Here is a 17,609-nt window from a genome sequence, read left to right on the forward strand (position 1 = left end):
GATTAGGTCCTCAAGGTTTACAAATAGGTCCTTAGAAATTTTTTTTCTGTTTCAAACAGGTCCCCAGAATTATATTTAGGCTCATCTATAAAATTTGAAATGGATACTTACATTACAATTAGAAACTTATACAAAAATTTAGAAACGAGGGATATAACACGACGATCTCTCGGTAATGTTCCGACAGACTCCCGCCAAGCTCTTGGACTTCATAACTATCTTCTTGGCTGAGCTTCTCTAGCAAGCTCTGAGACTTCTCAGCTGGTTCCTCCAGAACTTTCGACGAACGTCCAGACTTCCGACGAACTCTCTAACTCCCAACATAATCGCGTCCTTGACTCTAGGACTTCATTTTGATTAATACCTTGCTATTGTAGTTAATCCTGCACATGTAAAATATAATTCGATCTAGACAATTAATACTAAGCATTAATCAAGTTGTCTAACATATCATTTGTCCCTTGACGCTTCGTCCGATTCTTCAGCGCATCGTCCTCTCTTACGACCTATTGCCCAATCGACCAGTTGACTCCGCAGCTTCGATATCCTTGGCGCAATATCCACTCTTCTTGGCCCGATGCTTGAATCCACGGCCCGAAGCCTTCTGTCAATACGTCAACCATTCCTCCGGCTCGACGTCCAATCTTCTAACATGTGTTCCTCGGGCACAACATGATTTTTCATGCTTTAATTGTCTCATCCTGATCAAAGCATCCTACATCACTCAAAATACAGATTAAAACATAAACACATATCGATTAGTTTTATCATCAAAATCTAAGATTCAACAATCTCCCCTTTTTTTATGATGACAACCAATCGATAACGGAGTTAATCTTAACTCTCGGAGTTTAAACAAACTCCCTCTATCAAAATGTCATATTGATAGAAACTCTTGGATTCAAAAATCCAAGCAACATGTCATGATCAAATCATACATGACATCAACATACTTCTCCCCCTTTATCATCAACAAAAAGGAGAAGTCCAACTATTCATGTGTTTGGAATATAAGTTCAACTCATTGCATGAAAAATATAATATCAAGTTTTATCATCATGCAATTTGAAGCTAGAAAATTTAGTAATTGTTACATCATACTTAGAACATTCAAGCTATAAGTTGTAGATATGCAAGGTAGTACAACATACAATCTAGCAAATTTAAATATGTGTAAGTTGGCATATTTGCTTTTTTTTTGCGATGTGCAAGATAGCATTTCTTTATAATGTTCAAGATAACATGTTCTGCATCATGCAGGCTAGCAAAAAACAAATTCCATCATGCAACATAGCTTTCTTATTGAAGTGTGTAAGCTAGCCATTCTTGCTTCCTTTAGTAATGTGCAAGTTACGAGTTTTGCTTCTTGAGATAGGCAAGCTAGTGATGTTCAAGACAGTAAGCTCTTTCTTCTCTTTTGAGAAGTGTTATTTTTGCTTCTTTTGCAAAGTGCAAGCTAGCAAAATTTTACAATACTTTATAGCATGCAAGCTAGCAAGATACAATATTTTATATGAAGCAAGCAAACAATTTGGCAAGTGTTACGTTTGCATCTTCTCTTTATATGTGCAAGAAAGTAAGCAAGTTTTTACATTTTCTTGACTTGTACAAGCTAGCTAATTTGCTTTCTAGCATGTTTTGCTCCTCCTTTGTCATTGTCAAAAAGAAGGGAAGACCCTTTACATCAATTTTCAAATCATGAAAAAGAAAAATAGCATAGATGAAAATTCAAGTCATGAATGTCAAAACAATTATTTTATCATGAATATTTCATTATTGCATGCATCATTATCATAAGTTAAAGTATTGCATGCATAATACCAAATCATCATGTATATAAAATATAAAATCATCATTACATGCATGATTCCAAATCATCATTCTAGAGTATTATTTCATAACATGATAATTATTGATTTTCACATTATTTCAAGAAATCATAGTGTTGCATGCATTTTTATCTAAGGGAAAAATTATAGTGTTGCATGCATCATTCTAAAACATTTCAAGCCATACAAGCTATAAATATAAAAAAATTATCTCATGAAGGATAAGACCAATTAAATACCAAAAGACATGATTCATAAATAATTTCTTAAAATGTAAGAAGTCATGGTGAACGATCTTGATTTATATAAAGTTTCAAAACATAATTATCAAGATCATGGTTAGTTTTATAGATCTCCTCATTAGTAAATGATAAAAGGGAACATAGGGTACAAAAAAGAGATCTTGATTCAAAAAAATCTCATATAATTTCATGATATCAAGATCATAATTTGAATAAAACTCACTCAAATTCAAATCATCAAATCAAAATCATTTTCAAGAGATTCATAAAAATCAATAAGATAGAGAAAAAGAATTTTAAAAAACAATGCCTTTCTCTTTTTAGTTTGTTTCATACAAGCATGTCTTTATCCTTTTATGCCAAAAAAAATATATATCATTAATCGTTTAGGATCAAAAAATAAATTTCATCATAAAAACCATCAAGATCAATAAACCATAAATTACTTGAAAATCATCATGCATAATTTTGAAATTTATTAAGCATGATCATTATGCATCATTACATTAGTTCATCAAACTTAAAGTATTTTCAATCAAAATCATTTTATTTGTTTATCATATAATATATATTTTTCATGATTATTTTTAAAATCATTAGAAAGGTAAGCATGATCCAATTTTATTTTTGCATATTCATTAAACATACAATTCAAAAAAAAAATTAATTTTCTTAAACTAAATTAAACTAAATTAAAAATAAGTCATAAAATGCATTATGTAATTTCAAAATAAACTAAAGGCGTTTTGATTACTTCAACATCCAAAGCCGTTAAGGCATAGTTTACCACCTCGCCTTTGTTGATTTTCATCTCGTCTTCGGAGGAGTTTGATTCATCCCACTTTGTGTTCTTCTTCTTGCGTTTAAAGTAAGTAGATGCATTTTTTTATTCTTTTTAAGTTCATTTTTAATTTTTGATTCTTGTTTTAAAATTTTTATTGAAAGTTCAAGTTCACCATCACTTGAGCTTATGCTCGAGTGGTTTTCGATTGTTCTTAGTCCGAAATTCTTCTTGTCCTTTGGAAGGTGGTTCTCAAGTTCTTTACATGCATTGCACGTCATTTTATAGTCATCAATGACCTGATAAGTTCTTTGAGAGGGAAATGGTTCAAATCTTTTGATTCTTGTAAAGCCATTACTTTTGAATCCCAACTCTTATTAAGAGAACGCAAAATCTTATTTACAAGTTCAAAATTCGAAAAACATTTGCTAAAAGCTTTTAAACTATTGATGATATCCGTAAAACGAGTGTACATGTCAACAATGGTTTCGCTCGGCTTCATTCGAAAAAGCTCAAAATCATGCATTAAAAAATTAATTTTTGAATCTTTAACTTTGCTAGTTCCTTCATGTGTGATTTCAAGAGTGCGCCAAATATCAAAAGCCATTTCGCAAATAGAAACATGATTAAACTCATTTCTATCTAAGGCGCAAAACAAGGCATTCATAGCCTTTGCATTTAGAGAAAATGTCTTCTTCTCCAAATCATTCCAATTGTTCATCGGAAGAGAAGACATTTCAAATCCGTTTTTGACTATGTGCCATAAATCAAAATTTAATAAAAACAAGAAAACTTTCATTCAAGTTTTCCAATAAAGTCTGTCCCATTGAAAAAGAGAGGACGAATGAGAGAGTGACCCTCTTGAAAGCCGAAAAGTGCCATTTCTATTTAGGTGTCAAACCAAATTAGAAAACCATGTCTCTGATACCAATTGTTAGGATCAAGAGCACTAAAAGGGGAGGGGTGAATTAGTGCAGCGGAAAAATTACATCTTCAAAAATCTTCATTATGATAAAACCATTTACGTTGAAAACCGATGTCAGAAATATAACTTGAAAGCATTCATTTATGAATTGAAGGTAGTAAGCACTTAAATAGGTTTGCAGTAAGGTAGTAGCAACAATAGAAAAGCAAATCAGATTTTTAGAGTGGTTTGGTCAATCTTGACCTACATCCACTTTTGGCTTCCTCCTCCGATGAGGTCACCGACGTCCACTAGAGGCCTTCCTTCAATAGGCGAAGACCAATCACCTTTTATACTCCTCTTCTCCTTTTACCGGGTTTAGGAGATAACCCTTACAAGCACTTCTCCTCTCTAAACAGAAATCTAAAACTTAGACTTAGAGGAGGGAATTCACTTATGATCGCAATAGCGTTTTCTCTCTTTTAATCTCTCTATGCTTATGTGCTTTAATCAGGGATGATAGGGGTATTTATAGGTTTCAAATTGATTCAAACTTAGAGCCTAAAACTTTCCCATCCTGGGTTCCCCGGGCACGGGCGGTACTACTGCCTGCGTTGGGCAGTACCACCGCCTAGTGTCAGTCTGACGCTGACATTGCCCTAGGTGGTACCACCGCCCAGGTCTGGCAGTACCACCACCTGGGGGGCAATGTTGGGCGGTACCATCGCTCAGACTGGTGGTACCACCACTTGGCACCTTGCTAGGGGCGGTACAACCGCCCAGACTAGCGATACCACCGCCTGACATAGTCTCGAAGACTGTGCCATGTTAGTGAGACTTCTTGGGGCACTGTTTGGGCCTCTTATTAGGCCCAACATAGTTTTTACATGGGCCTAGCTGGCCCCTAATTGGGTTGGCCCAAATCCAAGCCCAATTACGTGCTAACTACGAAATCCTAAGACATTTGCTAAGCTAAACAAGTCCCTATGTCTATTCTTCCAACGATCTTTCGGTGAACTTTCGATGATCTCTTGGTAATGTTTCGACGGACTCCCGGCAAGCCCCTGGACTTCACAACGATCTTCTTGGTGAGTTCCGATGAGCTTCTCTGGCAAGCTCCGAGACTTCTCGATTGGTTCCTCTAGAACTTCCGACGAATGTCCGGACTTCCGACGAACTCTAGAACTCTCAACATAATTGCGTCTTTGACTCCGGGATTTTATTTTGCTTCATGCCATGCTATTGTAGTTAATCCTGCATATATAAAATATACTTCGATTTAGACAATTAATACTAAGCATTAATCAAGTTGTCCGGCATGTCACTGGTCCCTCGATGCTTTGTCCGATTCTTCGGCGTATCATCCTCTCTTGCGGCCTATTGCCCAATCGGCCAGTTGACTCCGCAACTCCGATATCCTTGGTGCAATATCCGCTCTTCTTGGCCTGATGCCCGAATCCACGGCCCGAAATCTTTTGTCGATACATCGACCGTTTCTCTGGCCCGACGTCCAATCTTTTGACATGTGTTCCTCCAGCACAATATGATTTTTTCTACTTTAATTGTCTCATCCTGATCGAAGCATCCTGTGTCACTCAAAACGTAGATTAAAACATAAACATATATCGATTAGTTTCATCATCAAAATATGAGATTCAACATATACTACATAGCAAAGGTGTTAGGTTCCAACCCATATATATATATATATATATATATATATATATATATATATATATATATATATATATATATATATATATATATATATATATATATATATACTATCATCACTTACCGATGATGAAACTTTCCTTTAATTTCTTGAGATTCGTGTATATGAAAGGAGATAAAACGATTATCGGCAGAGAGATGCAACAGCAGGCCCCGTGGTTGGTCAGCTCATACATAACCAGTGTAAAATTTTGTATATTTTATATTGAAGTGTGTGTGAGTCACTATTGTCTTTATGTTCACCCAATTTCCCTAAATTCATGTTGTGTGAGCCTAGCAAGACTAGGAAGGCTTTTAATTTGTGATCATATCTTTGAGTGTGCAGGCAATTGGGAAAACATTTTGTGTTGGTGGTGACGTTGTTGCTTATTTCCGTTACTTAACAATAGGTACTTGAGCTTCTACTTTGATAAGAAACATATGATGTATGATCGCCGCAACATGTAGTAGTCTAAGACAGAATACTTAAGGCCCATCAAAATGTTAACAAGTGATATTATAAATAACAGGTCACTGGACTTTTGGAGCTCAGGTTTACAAAAGGCAGCTCATGTTGAATTATCTCATAGCAAAATACAATAAACCTCAGGTCAGTAGTATTGAATTCTATCATGCTACTTGAAGGATTATCATATATTTTTCTGAAAAAGATTCACCCAAAAAGTACTTCCTATAGTCCATGTCACAACCTATTTTGGATCATAACAAAATTTATTTTATTGTATATCTTTTTTGTTGATTCCATTATCATATTTGGTTAAGGTGTTTCTAATTAATGGGGCTACCATGGGAGGTGGGGCTGGACTTTCCATGAATGCAAGATACAAAATTGTTACAGAAAATACGGTATTACTTTATATCTACATCACATCAACTGAATATATAGCAGACATATGTTATCATTGGAAATTAATTATTGTCTCAGTTATTACTATCAGGAAATTTATGGATTTTGTAGGTATTTGCTATGCCAGAAGCAGCATTAGGTCTTTTTCCAGATGTTGGCGCATCTTACTTTCTGTCCAGGCTTCCTGGATATTTCGGTAAGGCTTATGACTTGAATAATTCATGTGAAGATTAAAATATGAATAAATTAAATCTTCGGTTACCTCATATAAATAGCAGAACTCAATTGGAATAAATGAAACTTTCCGTATATCAGTAACATTTGAAATCAAAGTTACAAAGTTTCACTTTGTAACTTCCCTACCTAAAATTATATTCTCGTTCAAGCCGCCTTATAATTGTCAATATATAGAAAAAGTTAAATGGGTTTAATTATGTGACATTGAAATTTTCAATTAAGTAATAATGATAATAATTGTGTACATTTTGATATTAAAATAATTTTATAATGCTTGGAAACTTCTTAGAATTGTGTAGTTTTGGCGGCCTTTTGGGAATAGCTTTGATATGGCTGAACTGAATTAAATGAGTGACATGTGAACCTCCAAATCGTTAACCACTAAGATATAACCTTAAACAGTAGGGACTAAATGAGCATATGAACACCTTTTCTTGGTAGACTTCGTATATACAAGTTGTTGTTGGCAGACATGCCAATAACAAGTGGGATCTTAGTATTAGGAACGTACAAGAATTTAATACTTTTATTTAAAAGTTCATGATTTCATCTATAGGAGGTCATATGGAATTCTATTCCATATGATTGTTACGAGTAAGAAACAAATGCAATATTCTAAATCCCGTGAAAGAAAACAAAATGTCAAAGAAACTAAAGGTGATTCACAGCAGCTAGCATTGATTGATTGGTTAGTGATATATATTCTTGAATAGTTGAGAGGCTCAAACATAATAGTAACAACTAAAGACGAAGAGGGGAGATTAAAACAAGATAATTTGGACAAAGAAAAGAAAGAGGTGTTTCTCTCAAAATTTATTTACTAAAAATCTAATACAACTCACTTATTTTCAACACACACAGAGAAGGGTATAAAGCATGATTTTATACCGTCCAGGGGAAGATTCTCAAAATAATGTATCACAATTAATCTCATAGGCACTGAATTATTTCCATCTATTGAATATCAAATTCTAATTTAACTTACTATTATGAATGCAAGCAAATTTAATACTCTAATATTCTTCCCCGCTTAAACTTCTCTTTTATATACCAAATTTCATCCAGAGATAGATATATATATATATATATATATATATATATATATATATATATATATATATATATATATATATATATATATATATATATATATATATATATATATATAGACTTCAACTTTTAGGAGCTTCATAAGAATATCCATCACTTCTTCATTTGTTTTTAATATGAAGTAGCTCTATGTTATTGTCCTTGGCATGCTTTTTTATCATATGAAATCTTGTTTTGATGTGCTTGGACCTCTTATGGTATATTAGATTTTTAGCTAAGATAATAATTAATTTATTATCAACATAAATCTTGATTGAGTTCTCCCATGACATATTAAGTTTTTGGAATAATCTTCTTAGTCATACTATATGACAAATACAAGAAGATACATATTTCACTTCAAACTTGATAGAACAACAATAGATGTTTTTTTGAAGACCTTGTGAATGCAGCTCCAACAAAAAATATAAATCCGATTATACTTTTTTGATTGTCTTAACTTTTGACCCAATTATTGTCATTATATCCAAGAAACTCCAATGATGATGAATAAAATATACTATAGTCAATTTTTTCTTTAATATATCATAAAATTAATTTGGTGGCCTTTAAATGAGATGTCTTAAGCCAACTCTAAACAATATAGCGTGTTGAGTGCATATCAAATATCTTAAGCATCCAATAAAACTTTTGTAATAAATTAGATTAAGTTGTTTGCCTTTCCCTTTCTTAGTTAGGTTGGTGTCACATTCACTAAGTGTATCAACTGGTTGACAATCCTGTATAGAAAACTATCGTCAATATTTCTTTAGAATAGTTACTTATGAAATAAATGTCTCTTTATTTTTTTGTTTGACCTTGATGCCCAAGAAGTCATGAGGCCTAAGTCCATCATCTTGAACTTATGAATGCTTAAATTCTTTGATCATAGAAATTGTTGCCTATAAATATTAGAGCATCTACATATAGATATGTAAATAAGAAATTTTCATGACTATTACTTTTCATGTATATAACATGTTTATAAGGACACTTACAAAAACTACTTTGGGTAAAATATGTGTCAATTCAAGAATTTCATATTCTTGATACTTGTTTAAGTTAATAAGGAGCTATAATTCTCCCTGAATTATAAGATCAAGGGGTTATTACATATAATCCTCTTCTTGAAGATGTCCTTTGAAAAATATTGACTTGACATCCATGACTTCACATTTTATTTAAGTTGTTAAGGAGATGAACAATCTTGCTATCTCCATCCGAGTTACTAATATAAATATTTTTTCATAGTTAATATCATATTATTACTTGTATCCTTTTATCACTAGTTGAGCTTTATGCTTCTTCACTTCTTCTTTTGCATTGTCTTCATTTTGAATATTCATTTGACTTTAATTGTTTTATACTTTTTGGAAATTGTAGAAAGTTATCATGTATTATTTTTTGTTAATAGCATGTATCTCTTCATTTATAGTATTTCTCTAATTTTTTATTTTATATTCCTCTTCAAAGGATAATGGATCATAACCTCTAAAAAGATAAAATAAAAAACCTCATCATTATTAGTATCAATTTTTCATGTCACATCATATATCTCTTGGATCGCTTTGGTCCTTATAATTCATATGTTATGATTTATATTCTAACTTGTTTTCATGACACCTCCCAAGAAAGGACTTCTTCATTTACTTGTATTATTTTAATTTTCTTTTGAAACAATATTTTATTTTGGTGGTTCTTCATTATTCTAATTCCATATTTGTTTTTCATCAAAATCAACATTTTTTAACATCACAATTTTCTTAGTGATAGGATTATATAATTTTTAGTCAATAGAACTCTCATCATAACCCAAGAAAATACATTTCCAACCTTTATCTTCAAATTCATCCTTCTTTCTTATGATATTTTGTAATAAGCAACACATCCAAAAATTTTTAGATGATGCTTATGCAAACTTTGTGCCTCTTCTGGTGTAACATTGTTAATTATTTTTGTTGAAAACTTACTTAGTAGATAAACCACACAAACAACATCTCCTCAAAATTCTTTAGGAGTCATTTTTTTTAAGCATATTTCAAACCATATAAAAAATAATCCTATTTTTTTCTTTTAGAAACCCCATTATGTTGAGGTATATAAGGCATAGTGCATTGAGATATAATATTATTTTCTTTATAATAACTTCTAAATTTATTTGATATGTAGTTACCTCTTTTGTTCTTAAACATTTTAGCTTATAGTCATTTCATGTCTCAACCAAGTTCTTAAACTCTTTAAATTTACTAAATACTTTTTCTAGTAAATAAAATCAAGGTTTGCCATTATAATCATCTATGAAGGTAAGAAAATATATATTTCCATCACTTGATATAGGACTAATAGAATCATATATATTCGAGTGTAGCAAATCAAGCCATTGCCTTGCTCTTCTTATTTGTATAATCTTGAATACTCGCCTCTATTACTTGCTTATGATGTATATCACAAAGCTTTAGTAGATGCTCAATCTTTGGCAAACTTGTCACCATGTTATTCTTCTCCAAAAGTTTCAAAGCCTCAAAATTTAAGTACTCATATTTAAGATATAGTATAGAATCATCTACAATATTAATATTTAAATAATTTATTTTGTTAGTATCCAATTATAATAGAAACATTATGTTCTTAGTCATTTTCATATAAGAGACTAAAGTCTTATCCTTGTCATGAATAGAAAGAGATAAATCTTTTATTACAATATCATATTCTTTTTCAAGCAACTGATCCAAGCTTTAAAAATTATTCTTCATATCAAGAATATAGTAAACATCTGAAATGCATACTTTGCTTCCAATCAATTAGCTGCCTCTTATTAGTTAATGTGTCAAATCACTAAAAGTAATATTGTCAGAATAATTTATATCAATTTTGGCAAAGAGTTCTTATGTGATTGTAAGTACTTTTGTTTAGATATCATATGAGAGATCGACTATCTTTCAATTCATCATTAGCTATTGGTAGAATAGGGTTATCATTGTTTTCTTTTGTATTTGTAAAATTTATATTTTGACCACATTATTGGTATTATAAAAGAATTCTACAGAACAATGGCCAAATTTCTTGCAAACATAGCATGAATTTGAGTTTTGCCATACCTCCCAATTTGGTTTGGATCTCAATCTCAACCACAGCCTCAGCCTCTTTGGCTTGTGTTGTCTCTTTCATTTTGATTGTTTTGTGCTTCTTTAGTAGGTTGACCTCTTGCTCTTCCTAATTGCCATGGCCCTCTACCTCTTTGAGACCTTGGTTCTACTTTATTTTCAAGTGCAAGTTTGGTTTGTTGAGCTTGCTCCAATGACTTATTTTCTACTCTACTTATAAGCCTTGGTTTATATGATTGAAGAGAACCTACTAGTTGTTATAAAGATATTTTCTCCTCTACTTGTAAGTTTTTGGATTCTTTAATTGCTATGACAATAAAATCAAACTTTGACCCTACAGATCTTAGAATTTTCTTCATTACTTTTTCATCATTTATTCTTATTTGGTGAATAATAGAAATAACTTTATAGAAATAATTAGAGATAGATTTAGAGGTACCTTATTGTAATTTTTCAAATTCATCTCTTAAAGCTTGTAGACGAATCTTTTTCCTCTTGTCTACACCACCAAATGTTCTTTGTAAAGTGTCCCATGCCTCTTTAGATGTCTTCAATGGAGTAATAATCTTAAACATCGCTTTATCAAGGCTTTGATATATTGTGAATAAGACCTCCTTCTGTCATTGATCTTTGAGTCATTTTATTACCTTTTTATCCAAGCACCTAGAAGTGTCTTTATTTATATGCACCATAAATCATAGTTTTTCTTTGTCAATCAAAAGATTTGTATTGGGAATACACTCAAAGACATGAGTTGACTTGGCTCTAATGCCAAATAAAGGAGGAAGAAAAAAGATTAGAATAAGACAATTTGGATAAGAAAAGAGAGGTTTTCCTCAAAATGATTTATTAAAAACTTGAGACAACTCACTTGTATTCAGCATACAAATAGAGGTGTACTTTATATTGTCCAAGCAAAGTCTTTCAACACAATGATTTATTCTCATAGGAGGAAAATCCAAATGAATTCTTCTCATATTTTGAGTATCGAATTATAATTTAACTTGTTTACTACCATGCAATGAGCTTGTTTTGTAGATGTGAACAAGTTTAATACTCTAAAAATATAAATCTTCTTTTCTTATTTTACTATTTACTTGGTTTTATCATATACCTAACCGTCAACTTCTTTCAGGGGAATATCTTGGCCTTACCGGTGCGAGATTGGATGGGGCTGACATGTTAGCTTGTGGTCTTGCAACTCACTTTGTTTTGTCAAAGGTAGTGTGCTCTATTTTTGTCTCAAAGATTACTTCAGCTTTCAACTAAAATCATTTTAATTCGAACTTAATCAACTTACAAGAAATTAATTAATCATATAGATTATATGCATTTGTCACCACATGGAAAAATCAATGCTCTACTTTAATTTAAAAATTCTATAATTAAAAAAAAGAACATGTATCTCCATTTTGAGCGAAAGAAAACTTTGTCTAATTGCTTGCCAAAAAAGTCATTGTTTCATCATAAATATATATGGGTATCTAGACACCATACAATGAACTTTCATACTTTAATGATCCTATTATACATATATGTTAGTGAAGTAATTCACCCCGTGAAATTGTTTAGGGGTGATGTGATCTCATGACATCAGCAGGCTGCATAAGGACCCCACATATTAGGTTTTTGAGAGGTAACACCCTCGAAAAATTTTAGAGCTGATTCACTCCACCTTATTGTTAGAACTACAAAGTAAAAGACTATCTTTCCGACTAGAAATTAAGAAGAACATGTAAATGATTTTGTTCAACATCTAAATGATTTCAATCAAAAGTGTTGCAAAAAATTCTCACTAAAATTAACAAACTGCATGAAAAATTCAGAATTATAGCAAAATCTCATGTTGATGTTTTTTTCTAATAAGGTATTGCACTATAAAGTATTCATTATTCAAAAACCTGTTTCGATAGGCTATCTACCCTTGCAAGGCAAGAAGTAATTATATCATGTCATAAAAAGGTTGATAAACATGAGCACAATATTCAAAATTCCATCTTGACTCAAAAGATATCCAGGTTGAGTGAAACCGAAAACCTAATTAAATTCGAGACTCTATATATGTTCTTATATAATTTTGTATATATTATTATAATCATTTGGTTGATAACTTTTATGTACACATACACACCTAAAAGGTTTAACAATCATGATGTTCAAGAGATTATAATATATAAAAATATTATAACTTGAAGCCTCGATCATGCATGCATTCCTCCATAAAAAAAAAAAAAAAAGATCCTGACTCGAACGTTGATGAGTTGATTTAATTTGTAGAGTTTTGAGTTGACTCAATCAGCTCTTCGCTATCCATGGATTGAAAAACATAATAGAGATATGATAGTTTTGACAGTGGTAGTAGTTTGGTCAGACGGTATAACTATGTAAACCAATAATAACTCAACAAATAAGTATGATTGATGAGCAGGACCTGCCTTTGCTGGAAAAATCATTATATGAAGTGGATACGGCTGATCCAATTATAATCCAAGGAATCATCGCCAAGTATGTGCAACAAACACCTCTCAAGGAAGAGAGTGCTTTTCGAAGGTGACTCATCATTTATCAATCTGCCTCCATGAAAATATAAAATTATTATATTCTTGAATGGCATGTGTTGATTAAAAAAATATCATTAATTTAATTTGTATGAGTCTGATTGTTTATGCCCATATCATTTTATCTGTTTTTTTGGTAAAAGTAAGACGTCTATTAGAAAGTCCTAAACAAAAATGTCTTTTACAAACGTAAAACAAATGTCCAAAGAAGAGACTCAACTGACACAAATATCAACAATGTATCACAAATTCTGTGATTATCTTCGGCCTAATGCACTGCTTATCTTTAACAGTCCCTCCTCCTCAGAAGTAAAGAAAGTGTAAACAAATATCAACAATATATATAGGAAAATGGAACTTTCCTATATGTATATTTTTTTAATAGATAAATTGTTCTTGGATTCTTTGTTATCAAACATCAAGATGACTAGTGTGGGAATATTTGTAGGCTAGATGTCATCAACAAGTGTTTCTCAAAGCAATCGGTGGAAGAAATCCTATCTTGCTTGGTAAGCAGTTAACTTGATCGTTTAATTTTCCTCCAAAATTGTTGTCATACATAACTGTGCATCACATGACATATCATTCATAGTTTATCTAGAGACTGTTTGTTAGCTGGCTAGTGCAACATGATGTAGGAACAACAAGTCATAAGTCGAAATGAAAAGTGGATTACTACAGCAATCAAGTCAATAAATACGGCATCACCGATAAGTCTTAAGCTCTTCCTTTTATCGGTATAAAGCTTTTCTTTCTTCTCCATTGGTTTGAAGAAGTTTTAGAATCACAAGACATTATTGTTATATTATTAACTTGTCAATCTTATAAAACTATGTTTCATCATGAGAAGATCAGGAAAGGACGGTCGGAAGATCTTGAACAATGCCTGATTCGAGAATACAGGATGCTTTCTCATGTCTTTCGACGAACAGTGAGCAACGACTACTTCGAGGTTTCTTGAAGAAATTGTCAACGCTGACCATGAAATTTTCTTTCTTTTTTTGTGAATAGCAAAATACTAATGTTACATGTTCGAATGCAGGGAGTCAGGGCAAAATTTCTGGATAAAGATAACAATCCAAAGGTAACAATATCATTTTTCTTTTTCTAAATTTCATCAGCATCCAATCGGAAGGCACTATAGAAGATATTCACCCTATTATTTTTGAATCATGACAGTGGGAACCTTCAAAGTTGGAATTGGTTAGCAATGAGATGCTGAAGAAATTTTTGACCAAGTTAGATGAAGATGAAGCGTGGGAAGACCTCCAACTTCCTTCCGAACATAGACACACCAACCCACGCATAGCTAAACTGTAGGGAGCCTCGAGTCCTTATGATGGAAATTGGCTTGTTGCAAGATGCACTTCTGTTTAGATGATAATGAACCAATGAAGGATCAAGTTTATGCTCATGTACTATTTATTTTTCAAGCAAAACAAATTTTCTACTAGCTCAAAATTCTATTACAACCAGCAGCTGCTGATTAAAAGAGAGTAGAGATCATAGCCCATCTAACCAATGATGCTTTCAAAAACCTGTAACTCTATTACATTTGGCAAAATTAACAACTAGTTGGCACACTTGTTTCCTTCTCTAAATACATGTACAATAGAATACTTCAATAAATTTTGCATTAAGTACAAAACATCTATATGATGTTGATCAACTTTCATGTAGATTTGTTCTCCAGAATCTTAACCATCGAGGTTCTTGATCACCAGTTTAGTGATCGCTTCCCTTAAGATACACTGAAGGCTCCTTTCGATAGCCTTAAGTTAAATATAATAGTATCCTCCATCCTCTACAAAGTAGTGACTCGTAAGCAAACAAGTAACCTCACTATTCTCAAGAAGAAACCCACCTTCCCCTTCTTTAGATTCATGTACAATGAGTCATTAATATTAAATATAATTAAGCCATCATTAGGAGGAAACCATCTAACTAGGATATGACAAATCCCCAAAGTAATTCCCTCAAACTCTAAATAGGTATCATTACCAAAAAAAATTAAGTAATGCCCTTATATACCATACTAATAGAAACAGATTTTTCTTTCTTAAAAACCATCATATTATGGGTATTCTAGATCAACCAATACGAGTACAGACTAAGGCTCTAAGGATCATAGCATCTTACTTGGTTATATTATCTACCTTACTGTGCCATTATCCAATATGTCATTGGTCTTTATATTTTTATTATAAGTACAGTTTAGTTCAATAATAGTGTATACATTATTAGCAAATACATAGTTATTGAATAGAAAATCTTATGAATCCCATCAAAGTCCACACAAAAAATATTAATGCAACTATTGATATATGTAAGTTTTCTTACTTCCTATCCTTTGATTCTGTTTCATTTATTTATTTATTTATTTTCTGTTGGCACTGCATGTTACCGGCGAGCAAACTGAAGTAAACGCTGGTGATTGATGCTATTGATATATGTCCTGTTAATTCTGTCAGATTTAAAATTTTGCAGAATTTTTTCAGACCTTCTGCATTTTATGTTGTCCAAAAGATGAGCAATCTAATTTTTATGGATTAGAGGAACTGTTTGATCATTCTCACTAATGCATTTAGGCATAGCATCAGATGGCTCATTGGAGGGAGTTCAGGTCTCATTGTGCTATAAGCATTCCATTGCTTGGGAAGTACAACAATATCACAAATCACTCTTCTTTTTTGTGTCATTTGAATAATACATGTGCCTAAATTGATCAAGTATGTGTTTTTTTTTCCTCCATAAATGAACTCTCCGAAACCGAATGAGGAAATAACAATCAAGCCTTTATTTATTAAGTATAAACCCATCTCTAGGATATACCTTGATGTTTATGCACTACTATTGCCTCATAGGCTATCAATTTCCAGATGATTCATTGTCTCTTATATTTTTACCTTAGTAACTATGAATCCTAAGCCTCCACCTTAGAGGTATGTTTGATTTGGATAACTTGTGGATTGTATTGTAACAACATAATCTTTGTAAGGTTCCGAAGAGGTCATTACGTGTTTTCTCGAACTATAAGATTTTTTGTTTTTTAATGGTCCTTTCTCATGTTGTAGGGATCTAATATAGAAGTGACTAGATATCAATAAATTTATTATTTTTATTAATTATTTTTTTCTTTACAATTGTGCTTTTACTAGTTAGTTAATATAAATATATGATGGCAAAATAGAATTAGGTTGGTTGATCCAATTTTTTATTATACAACAAGGCTAAGCTCTAGGCTTATGATGCTATATTTGAATTTGGTTGTTGCGATGCTATCAGACTCTCTCGAAGCCCGAACTTGGAGTGAATTGAAGAACACATGCACCGAAACGCCAACTATAGGACTGTTGTAGGGTCTTGACAGGTCCTACGTAAGGGCCTCTTTCTATACTTAAAATGATTCCTAAGTTAATTGAAGAACACATGCAGCGAAAGCTGGACTGAAAAGTGAAATGCTTATCTCAGATTGAAAAACTAGGTCACTATCTATCTCACTTTGTTTTATCACTGAGTATATATTATATTTCCATCAGTAAAGTTAACAACATGAGGAGAAACGATGTTAAATATTTTATTTTTATATGTAAGGGATCCTAATATAATTTTTGAAAGTATAGGGATTAAGATGCTAAAAATAACTAATTATATAAAATAATATATAATTAGCCCTTATTTTGGCCTATGCTAATATTGGTTGGGGTATGATATATCATTTGCATCCTAACTGCTCAATGGTGGGGGGTTCTTGCATGAACTACTCTACGTGGTTTATATGATTTTGATATTGTTTCCTTTCACTATTTATTAATGCTATTTTAGAAGGACTAAACTTGTAGATTGGGTAGCAAATTTTGGCTAGAGTTAATAGTTTGTGATAATTTTTAGATGGAAGGGTTATAGGAGAAGAGATTATTGAACTCTATTGAATTAGCAATAGTCTCGTAGAATGGGTAATTTTATGTTCTGCTCATCTAATTCTATGTTATATATCATTGGATGCTAGTGTAGATACGAACTTGTGAAAGTGACCTCTTATATCATTTTTAAATTTATGATATAAGAATTAATTAACATATATGGACTCATGTTTAGTGTATAAAATGTATGGGGTGGTTGCATGCATGCCACATGTGTATCGTCTGGTTAAATATTTATAATACTATTTTAATATAGATTTTAAAGATCAATCGGATGTTGTCGAAAGTACAATCTTCTGGTTTTCATTCTTTAATCTTATCTTCTCATATTTTTGTATATATTTCTGAAAGGAACAGACCA

General features: G+C 32.0%; 1 protein-coding gene across 1 annotated transcript in view; it reads left to right on the plus strand.

Annotated features, from left to right (window-relative positions):
* The window catches only part of LOC135608724 (3-hydroxyisobutyryl-CoA hydrolase 1-like), a 66,758-nt gene extending 52,113 nt beyond the window's left edge, over nt 1-14,645 (plus strand). Inside the window, exons 2-12 of the mRNA XM_065101759.1 lie at nt 5,816-5,879; nt 6,000-6,079; nt 6,253-6,336; nt 6,449-6,533; nt 11,903-11,988; nt 13,196-13,317; nt 13,774-13,834; nt 13,964-14,062; nt 14,176-14,277; nt 14,368-14,409; nt 14,505-14,645. Coding sequence (XP_064957831.1) covers nt 5,816-5,879; nt 6,000-6,079; nt 6,253-6,336; nt 6,449-6,533; nt 11,903-11,988; nt 13,196-13,317; nt 13,774-13,834; nt 13,964-14,062; nt 14,176-14,277; nt 14,368-14,409; nt 14,505-14,645 — 966 coding nt within the window. The remainder of the gene's footprint in view (nt 1-5,815; nt 5,880-5,999; nt 6,080-6,252; nt 6,337-6,448; nt 6,534-11,902; nt 11,989-13,195; nt 13,318-13,773; nt 13,835-13,963; nt 14,063-14,175; nt 14,278-14,367; nt 14,410-14,504) is intronic.
* Nucleotides 14,646-17,609: the final 2,964 nt, after the last annotated feature.

Source organism: Musa acuminata, chromosome BXJ2-4 (assembly GCF_036884655.1).
Source record: "Musa acuminata AAA Group cultivar baxijiao chromosome BXJ2-4, Cavendish_Baxijiao_AAA, whole genome shotgun sequence".
Taxonomy (NCBI): Eukaryota; Viridiplantae; Streptophyta; class Magnoliopsida; order Zingiberales; family Musaceae; genus Musa; species Musa acuminata.